An 11,043-nucleotide genomic window follows, 5' to 3' on the forward strand; every position below is an offset into this window, starting at 1 on the left:
TATGTCCTAATAATGTATTTTTAAGATAGTAGTCAAAACTCTTTGAACCATCATTGCATTTAACATACAAAATATCAAGGTAGAATATACTCACATAAATGTCTTCGGTGGCAGGTGTAACAAATTTATCTTTCTTCTTGGACCAGTGGGTCTCCTTGTAGAAGTCCACCAAATTTGCATTTTCAGCACGCTACATGTGTGTGGTAAGTGTGCATGTAACATATTCAATCAGATAATATATTACATATGGCATGGATAACTTAATCACTAATAACATGACTAACCAAAATGATGATAAACAAAATGCAAATTGATCATATATCAGAGAAAGCATGGGGATATATATATATATATATATTTTCGCGAAAATCTACGTCCTATATTAAACATTATGTTAGTGTGTGGTTGCCATGATTGCCATGATATGACATTTGTTCAAATTTTATACCTTTTGTTCTAGCATCCTCACAAAGGATTTGCGACCAGTTGTATGGTTAATTTTCAGCATCCTTCTATTGTCCCGATTTTGACTTGATATTTTCTGTCATGAAAATCCTTTGTGAGATCAAATGTAAATAGAGTAATAAATATAAAAAACATGGACGGGTTTGGATTGAACATGCAAGATGCATACCTGGAAGGCCTCGCTACCCCATCGTTCACAGAGCTTAAACCATACTAGGGGGGTGACCAAACTAGTCCCAGTCGCCAATGCCTCGTCATGGCTGCCATATGACATATATATCTGATGCAGTTGGTGGTGGAAGGCATTAAAGCGCTTACGAAGCTGTTTAGTCACAGCCAATTGATGGTTCTCTAAGTCCCAATCCAATTCAAAATCACCCTACATAGCCCATTAAAATTTAGGGTGATATGGCGTGAATTAGATATGGTATAAATCTTTAATGATCAACATCAAAGTGTATAAAAGTCTTACCCGAACACGATCGATTAATTCATCTTTATGCTCTTGGGGTACATCACTCCATCTTGGGTAACTCATGTTGCAGTGATGTTTAATGATCCAGCTTAAACGTGTTGTAAACATGTTCGCATTCTCGCAACATGGTGCTGTTTCTCCACAATTTATCTTCAGTAGCACTTTCCCATGCTTACGTAATTTTTCAAATTCAGAACACTTCGCTGGCCCGCGACCACGTCTTGTCTGTGCCTGCTGATCTCCAGGCACAGCCGAGACATCCTCACCTGTATAACATGAAAACAATAAGGGTGTGTTAGGGGTCTCATTTGTTTAAAGCAAGTGTAGATGACAATGATATAGTATCCTAAAATCACCTTGTACATCATTGTCAACTAGACCGATCTGAATATGTTGAACAGAATCCGCTGCTCCCCTCGGGGAGGGTTCTCTGTTTGCCTCGGTCTCTACACATGGGTTCGCACAAGGAGTCTCCAATGGATGGCTTGGAGGTTGCGTTTCATCATTTGAACTAGCATCTCCAATGCGGACTCCACGTGGCCTACGTGCACTACATCTATACGGCACATATTTCCGGGGACGGGCTCCTCGTACACTAGGCAAGGATCTACCTGGACCGTTTATGCTTCTTGTTAACTCCATGGGTTGAGATGAGATTAATATGGATTTTCCCTTGATCACTCTAACCAAATGTCTCCTATTTACGTCCACCTGAGATTAAACAATAGCAAACGTTTATTACATGAAGTTATTTAGAGGAAACATAACCACGACAACCATGCAATAACACAATGCATTAAAATAAATATTGTGACACTATATTTAATGGTTTGTGTACCCTCATTAATACTTCTATTTTAGGGTGCGTGAAAAAAACCAACATCTTGGTTTAAGAATATGAATTTATGGCAAAAACAAGTTTATATTCCAGCATGCGATCCAAGGCCATGAAGGTTGACTCTTTTTGATGATGCGGTGTTCACCTGGTTTCCAATGGTTGGCAGATGCCTATTCTGACTCCGATTCTTCATCGGTGGATAGGTCATCTTCATCCGAATATTCCCAATCACCATAACCATCTCCGGAACAAGATGAAATCATTCCATCATCAATAAAGTCTGTTGAATTGATGCATTCACCACCAACCGCCTTATGGCCTCGTGCATCAATGTGGATAGGTTCTATATCAGTCCTACTAAGTGGAGTTGATACTGGATATGCATCACAATGTAAAAGTGAATAATCAAATGATGGCTCATTTTCTTGATATACATCATCCTCACTTGATTCATTATTAATATCATCCGGAACCCTTGGCACTGGTGGAATGTCATACACATTCCTATTATTATACTTCTGCACAACATACCAGTTTCCCTTCGACCTTATATCTCTAATGTAAAAACACTGGGAAGCCTGGCATGCCAACACAAATGGTTCGTTCTTATACCAAGTTCTGTCCATGTTGACACTAGTTATATGATCGTCTACTCGTACCCCACGCTTCTTATCACCAACATCAAACCAATCACAACTGAACAAGTACACTCGACGACCTCCCATGTAGTGTAACTCCACAACATCATTAAGAACACCATAAAAGTCTAAGTTATTAGTATCTTCGTCACCAGTTACCAACACCCTTGAATTTTGTGATCGTCGGCGAAGTTCAAGCTGCTTCGTATGGAACCGTTTACCATTTATAATGCAGGCATCATATGATGCAACCCAAGGGTCTGGACCACAAGCTAACGCATACAAATCAGCAGACACCTGTGGTGGGTTTCCCGTACGTTGGTCTTGAACCTACACAAATATCGGGCTAAGTTTTGAACTTATACTTTGAAATACATACTCAAAAGCAAGGTCGGGTTAATTATAAGTAGATAGAATATACGCCCGTGCTAACTTACACGTTGCTTGAACCAAGTTGGAAACTCATTTTGATGCGTGCGATCAACAGAATTTGGGTTTGACTCCCTACATTTGTCATAGTGCTCCCTGCATTTGGTGAACACAATCAGCCAATCAATATTAACCCCAGTTACGTAAAGTCTACAAGATAGTAGTAGGTCGTTTCGAAAAAGCACAAAGGAAGTCATGATTGCTTACTCGAGATAAGGTCCAATCTCGATACAGTTGTTAAGCACATACCATATGGCCGAGGTGCGAAGTTTATCTTGTAATTGCACATTACGAGCTATACCCAATGGACGAAGTCTTTGGTTGAAAACTTTGAAACCATCTATAGTATCATCTTCTCCACCATCAATGTTGCGGTCTGCTCGATTAAACTTCGTCTCAACATCTTGGAGATACATGGAGCAAAATGTCAAACACTCGATGTGAATGTAGGCTTCCGCTATTGAACCTTCTGGACGAGCTTTATTCTTAACATACCGCTTGAATTTCCCGAGATACCTTTCGAATGGATACATCCACCGATATTGAACTGGACCTCCGAGTATGGCCTCACCCGGTAAATGGACAGCTAGGTGGACCATAATATCGAAAAAAGAGGGAGGAAATATCATCTCTAATTTGCATAGAATGGTGACGATATCAAGTTGAAGCTGGGATAAGCGATTCACATCCAGGGTTCGGGCACACAACTCTTTGAAGAAACTGCTAAGTTCAGTCAACGCCAATGCAATATCACTCCTTAAGAACCCCCCAACAGCAATAGGAAGCAGTCGTTGCAAGAAAACATGATGGTCATGGCTTTTGAGGCCACTGATTTTGCAATCACGCACAGATACACAATGCGTGACATTGGAGGCAAACCCATCTGGAAATTTAACCCCAGCAAGCCACTCACATAATTTATTCCTTTCATCTCCATGTAATGTGTACAATGCACGTGGCATTGTAACACGTCCACCTTCAGACTTAAGATGCAATTCTTTTCTGAAGCCCAAGTTCTCCAGATCACGCCGAGAGTTTATATTATCTTTTGTTTTGCCAGGCATGTCCATTAAAGTGCCCAATATGCTATCGGAAATGTTCTTCTCAATATGCATAACATCTAGATTATGTCGAAGCCGCAACATTGACCAATAAGGTAGTTTGAAGAATATGCTTTTCTTTGTCCAGTTCAACTGTTCTGCAGTGCGTTTTCTCTTCCTACAAGATTTTCCAAATTGGACATCTCCAAGCATTTGTAGTTGAGTTAAGAGACCATGTCCTTCAACCCAATTTGGTGGCATGCGATGATCTTCTTTACCGTTGAACAACCATTTTCTTATCCGCCACACGTGACCTGCCGGTAATAGACGTCGATGTCCCATATAACACTGTTTTCTGCCATACTTCAACCAATTAGAATCTGTGCTTGCATTGCAAGAAGGACATGCCAATTTCCCTTTTGTTGACCACCCAGAAAGATTTCCGTAAGCAGGGAAGTCATTAATTGTCCACAATAAGGCAGCATGCAACATGAACATTTCCTTTGTGGAAGCATCATATGTAGGTACCCCATGTTCCCAGAGTTCAAGGAACTCATCAATTAACGGTTGCAAATACACATCAATGTCATTCCCTGGTGATTTTGGGCCAGGGATAATGAGCGATGTCATGAAGAACTGGTCTTTCATGCATAACCACGGCGGCAAGTTATACGGGACAAGAATCACTGGCCAAATGCTATACGGTTTTGCTAGGTTGTTGAAGGGATTGAAGCCGTCGCTTGCCAGACCGAGCCTAACATTGCGAGCATCCCTAGCAAACCAACAATGGGCTTGATCAAATGTTTGCCAGGACTGAGAGTCAGCAGGATGTCTCATACTACCCTCATCGGGTACCCGCTGCTCTTTATGCCATCTCATATCAGATGCTATCTTGTCTGTCACAAAGAGACGCTGCAATCTTGGCTTCAAAGGAAAATGCCGAAGCACTTTTTGTGGGATCACTCGTGACCCATGTGTATTTGGCATCCAACGCGAAGCCTTACATATAGGGCACTCATTAAGATTAGCATATTCCTTCCAGAATAAAATGCAGTCGTTGGGGCATGCGTGTATTTTGTGGTACTTGAAATCCAACCCTCGCTCCAATGACCTTGCCTCCTCATATGAATTAGGCAATTTAGCATCAGGAAAGGCAGACCGCAAAAGGCTTATGAGCATATCGAAAGACTTGATTGACCACCCACCGAGCGTTTTAATATGTAACAACTTCACAACGAATGAGAGTTTTGAGAATTTAGTGCAGCCGTCGAATAGAGGACGTCGAGCATCCTCTAATAGTTGGTCAAAAGTTGAGTTTGGGGAGGGATGTGGTATTGATGGCTGAGTTGGCGATGTAGTGTTGTCTTCAGGAGCATCTCCGAATGTGCCTGCCCGGATGTCATCTAACATACGGTCCATGTCATCAATGTAGTTGTCTTCAACTCCAACCCCGGGATCGGTGCCATCGTCAATGATGGGGAGTGTTTCCTCCTCCCCATGAAATATCCACTGAGTGTAATTTGGATTGATCCCTTTTATGAACAAGTGAGACTCCACCACAAATGTAGGCAAGAAGAGGTTATTACAACATATACGGCAAGGACACCGAATGCGATCACTTCCCTCACAATGGTTTCGTGCCATTGTGAGGAAATTTTTAACCCCTTCAGCATATGCAGGTGATACAAGTCTATCACCCAAATTCATCCAGCTTTTGTCCATCTAAATAAAAAGAAGACTCATCATGTTAGGTTATTCGTCTAGGTGAACGATGATATGGCAAAGGTTATTACGATGTTCTATATACATATGGAATAAGAAAGTGTAAAGAGGGATTTATGAGGTGCCAAAAAATCACCTTTTGACATTTCACGAGGAAGTGATCATGCATGTGGATTTCAGACTTAATATCAATACATATTAAGTATAATTTATGATATGACACAAATATCAATACATCATGTAAAATGTACATAACAGTCTTGTAACCTAACATGATCATCATGAAGTAGTAGATATGCATCAAACTCAAAACAATATAAGTTGATAGATACATTTCAAGATTAATGGGCAAAATGTAAAAAGATAACGCAATCAAACTCAATCCATGGCGTTAGTTACAAGTTGTTACGATGTAAATTAATCAAATTAGGAGATTAAGTGACAAAAACATGACAAGTATGATCCCATGCCAAAACAACTTGTAATCATTATCAGCAATTGATTAAATGCTTCCAGCTTCTTTTTTCCCTCATAGAGAACAAATTTATCACATAATATGAAGAATATCCAAAAATTAATGAAGTGACTGATTTATGAAACAGAAAATTTCAGTTTAGTTATGCTTTCCTATTTGTTGTTGTACAGCTTGTCTATAGATGCTAGCATCTCGGTCTAAGTGTTAGCCTTTTCTAGGATAAAAAGCATCGAAAAAGTCCCCCAGGTTGGAAGCAGTGTCGACCAAAAAATCACCATGAATAATGACTTATTTCAAAGTCCAGATTAATTCCAGCAGACTAAAATATCGCCGCAAAAGAGCCATTTTCTTGTAGTGATTATATCTCACACGAGCTGTTTTTACATGTATAATTTACAGAAAAGAAATTCCAACTACCCTATAGAGGTTGAGAGAGAAAGAATATCATGAACAAGATCAATAACATTAAGTCCACTTTACGTGGCTTTCTACATGAAAAGCAATAAAGGCAACATGCATACCATATATATGTAAGAAAAAAGAGGCAAAAAGATTTGATGTATATTTATAGGACAGCTCAAAATACTGATGAATTAGTGGCAAAATTAAAGGCATACACTCATGATCAGTACACTTAAAATGTTGTTCGTAAGACTATTTTTTTTTAAAGGATCTCATATCAGCGCTTTTGTCTACAAGCTCGTATATAATGGCTTAAAATTGAAACTTCTTTTATGTTTAAGTAATGTTAGAGAATGAAATTATAAGTGGTATATTTTGAAATCATGAGAACAACTCATCTCACACTTCCCAAACATGGCCTTAGTATTTTCCTAAAATACATAGAAGTTTAACATGTTTCTACTATTAATACTTGGGAATTATAACTACATTGACGGCCTGCATGTTTTCCAGTTAAAATGCAATACTATAAAATACTTTTAGAAAAAGATAAAACACAACAAAACGGTATATACATAAAGAAAGTCATCACAATGAACCCCGTAATTTTCACAAACATAGTAAAATATATAAATATTTTAACATCTTTTATTCCAGATTGTTAACTAAGAACCTAAGGCCACTGTTCAGTATGTGTATTCTCATATACACAGACACAAAAAACATTGCAATTAAGAGAGATGTTGACACTAGTTGTTTATTTTTCATGAAACAGCTTCTTGAGATGTAAAAGTAAGTGCTTAACAAAATTATAGGCATATTAACGACAGGGGATCATTAACAAGATAAAAAGGTTTAAAGCAGGAGATGTTTAAAAACATATTATATGATGCCTAACCTGTATGCGTAAAGAGGTGCACAGCTACTTAACCCGTATGATGTATAATAGGAGGAACAAGTTTAATCCACTGTCTAACTCACTTATTCTTGGTGGAGTGAAAAATGGGCAGAAGTACCTTGGCATGGTAATCCTAATTTACCATTTTGTTTGATGCTCTGTTGCTAACTATCTGCATCTACGAATAAATTACTGTAATGTTTGGTTCAAGTTAGAATAATAGGTGTAAATTTTGAGGATAATCATGTAGCAACTGGGTTTGGGAATGATCTTGCCCGGCCTATTCTTCGTGATGAGTGGCACGAGAACTTGAGTTTTGCAGATGGTGTCAAGTTACTGGAGAAATGTATGCGTGTACTGCTATATCGTGATCGGTCTGCTGTCAACAAGCTTCAGGTTTGTTGTTTCCTTACATCATTTATCATGATTTCCTTTTCACCTAGTGAGTATATGGATTTCATGTCCAAGTTTCCAATAACTAATAATTTTTAAGACCCTCAGGAAAATAAGTAATAGTTTTACAATTATATTAGTGGAAAACATTTAATTTTTTATCTAATTGTTGGACCAAATTCTGCAACTACTCTTGATGTTTGTATTCTCTAAATCTTATTTTGAAATGAAGTATTTATAAAGTTCAGTTGAATTTTGTTTTCGTGTTTTTAAAGAATTAGAGGTATTTGTGAAATTCTGCTTCAAATATATGAATGAACTCACCTCTCTCATTCTCCCTCATCCTCTTTTTTGGTTTCATATTCCCCATGAGTTCTAATTCTACTAGTCCCAGTCGAGACAGTTCTAATCTCACTGTCTTTTCTGTATGCATTCCCCAATTCAATTGCTAATGTGGGCGAAAACATCATAAACATGGTTTCTAAAGCACTGGTTGAGGCATAGAAAAACAAAGCACTTACAAGAGATACAATGGGAAATATATTTGTAGGAAATAGTAAGATAAAATTTACAACAGATAAAGTTTACATATAATACTATGGAACTTCAAAGACAGAACGATTAATACTTGAACCCCCATCTCCTTTTCATATGTACCATTAATCCCTAGCTTTATTGAATCATTTTCCACCCAAAACCTACAAATTAATTTGGGATGAAACCAGAAGTATAAGTTTACGTAAATCAGATCGGGCTATGTCGCACTGCTAGCTTGAGCTCTTTATTGTATGAGGGGGGGAGGTATTGTGAATGATTAACTATTAATAAGTAGCTTTGGAGTAAGAACACTAGTACTGCATCATGCTCAAGTACCTATCTTAACGTGTCATATAATATATATAAGGTAGCTAAATTAATATATGTGCCTTAATGTCGGAGTACACTTCTATCAGTCATATTCTTGAATTAATACATGTTTATATATATATAATTACTTTTCCTTGTGAATAGGTCACATGGATGCATGATAAGACGTACATGTATATATGGAAATTAACAAGTTAAGATGTTTATTGATAGATTAAATAACATCTTTCATGCCTATAAATCAGGGAAATTTCCTTTCAAATTGACAACTTAATTAAAACTCATATGCCATTATATAAACAGAGACAGAGAAAAACCCAGGAAAAAGGGACAAAAAACGATTAAAGATCTCATAATTCAAAATAATTCTAACTAAAAAACTGCATCTAATGCACGAACAAATAATCAGATGCTGACCAAATGTAGTGTCGTGACTTTTGTCTCAGGACAATAATATTGGACAAAAATCCCTTACAAAATTGATCATAATTTATATTCAGCTGGTAACCAATCATACTTACTAAGGTTTTAGGGTCTGATATATATATATATATATATATATATATATATATATATATATATATATATATATATATCAGAGCAAATCCAAACACATGGCACAAAATACATATCTCAACATATTTACATTCAAACACATCTTAATGAAACCCATAAAACACTATCATTCACATATCAACTCAAATCATCTAAGATCTCCTCAGCATTCAAACGCAGCCAAATATTACTCATTGCAGTATGGGTTTCCTATAAATAGATTATTATATAATTATAGTAGGAGCATCTTGCTACAAAGATGTCGTTCACTAATTTATTTTAAATCTACATAACGCTACACATTTGACTTCTTGAGAACTAAAATTAGTATTGCTGAATATGAAGGATGTGATTATAAATGTCAAGCTACTAAAACTGCTTAACTAGACACTAAATTTTAATGATATGACATCCAGTGATAGGATGAGAGTACTCAGTAGCCATGCTCCAAGACTAGCTAGGAATTATTCAAGAGATAATAATGTCGTCCCTTCCAAGTTCCTGCTATTATCTAAAGACCAAAGGTAGAAAATGGAAAATTATTTTTTAAGTTATAAGTGTGACCTAGACAGTAAAGATGATTAAAAACAATTATTTCTCTGTCACAGCATGCGCAAGTAGTATTATCCCCGGAAACATAACTGGTAGTAAAGCAAGATTAACTTGTCAATGCATACAATTCCAATATCTGATAAATAAAAAGCCCAAACAATAAAATGAGAATGTGAATATAACATACAAACGCCACTACAACTGCTTTCTTAAAAGTTGATCCTTTAAGTCTGTGTGTGCACCTTTTTTAAAGATAAAAACAATTCGTATTTCCTATGAGCAGAAGCATACCAACATCATCCAATTGGTATATAATACTGCTCTAGGAACAAAGGGTATGTAACAGGCACACAGAAAATTTGAGATAAAATGTACGTTCTTTGGAATATAAACATATAAATTTTCTTGATGTTTATTGGATTTTAGTGATGGCTTATGGGATTTACTATAAACTATAGAACATTCTTTCAACTTCATGTCTTCCTTAGGAGTATGTAATTAAGAAAACATAATTTTATGCATTTCGAGGAAAACATAAGCATTATTTGTGTCTACAAGGAAAGACACATCAATATATCCAAGCATAATAATCTTTAAAGATTTTAAGGAGTCCTAAGAACTAGTCCATCCAAACATATCAAAGCAAATTACTGATATCCATCAGATTTCCATGATCCATATACTTTTAATGGTCTGTTTACAGACACAAAATCCTGGCCCAATTGGTGGGTGGGATGGTGGATTTGAGTACCTATGGACAAATACTTTAATTTTGCACAAGAACTGAATACCAGCAAATTACACGTTTACCATTGAAACGAAATTATTATTATTATTATTATTATTAGTGTTTGAGCTTAAAGATGACATAGAGACCCTAAATAGATAAATGCTTCCATTTATACAGACATACATAAATGTATATCTGTGGCAGAACCAGATATGCAACTTGCAGCAGCAAAATGATATTAAAGTTCAAATTGGGTTTTTGAGTTGTGTCTCCTTTTTGAGTTGTGGTTCAAGGTGTTTTAGCGTGAAGGAAATTACATTATGTTCTTTTATTCTTTAATCATTGTTTTTAGGAATATTTCTCTCCTCTCTGAGTTGTCTGGGCCCCAATATTCTATGCAATGGTAATGATCGATGAGTTAGATCCTATAGGGAAGAGGTCAACCTCCAGGAATTAATTAGTACTACGTGTGTGGTATAATATGTCTTCATCTCCTCTCGCACCGAGCATCGAGCAAATTGAGCTAATTCTAATTAACGTCTAAAACTTGATAAAAGAAGAAAT

The 11,043-nt window shown here is 36.7% G+C and overlaps 1 protein-coding gene and 1 long non-coding RNA gene across 2 annotated transcripts; both read right to left on the reverse strand.

Moving 5' to 3' along the window:
• Positions 1–493: 493 nt before the first annotated feature.
• Positions 494–961, reverse strand: LOC108994042. The gene is made up of 3 exons (XR_001996624.2): positions 938–961; positions 635–844; positions 494–541 (listed from the first exon to the last, which is right to left on the reverse strand). It is a non-coding gene; the product is annotated as an uncharacterized LOC108994042 (long non-coding RNA).
• Positions 962–1,948: 987 nt separating this feature from the next.
• Positions 1,949–5,064, reverse strand: LOC108994013. The gene is made up of 4 exons (XM_035687712.1): positions 3,399–5,064; positions 3,053–3,248; positions 2,854–2,941; positions 1,949–2,746 (listed from the first exon to the last, which is right to left on the reverse strand). The coding sequence occupies exons 1-4, from the start codon at positions 5,062–5,064 to the stop codon at positions 1,949–1,951; spliced, it is 2,748 nt and encodes a 915-aa protein (XP_035543605.1).
• Between the last annotated feature and the right edge of the window lie 5,979 nt (positions 5,065–11,043).

The sequence above is a fragment of the Juglans regia genome, chromosome 2 (assembly GCF_001411555.2).
Source record: "Juglans regia cultivar Chandler chromosome 2, Walnut 2.0, whole genome shotgun sequence".
NCBI classification, from domain to species: Eukaryota; Viridiplantae; Streptophyta; class Magnoliopsida; order Fagales; family Juglandaceae; genus Juglans; species Juglans regia.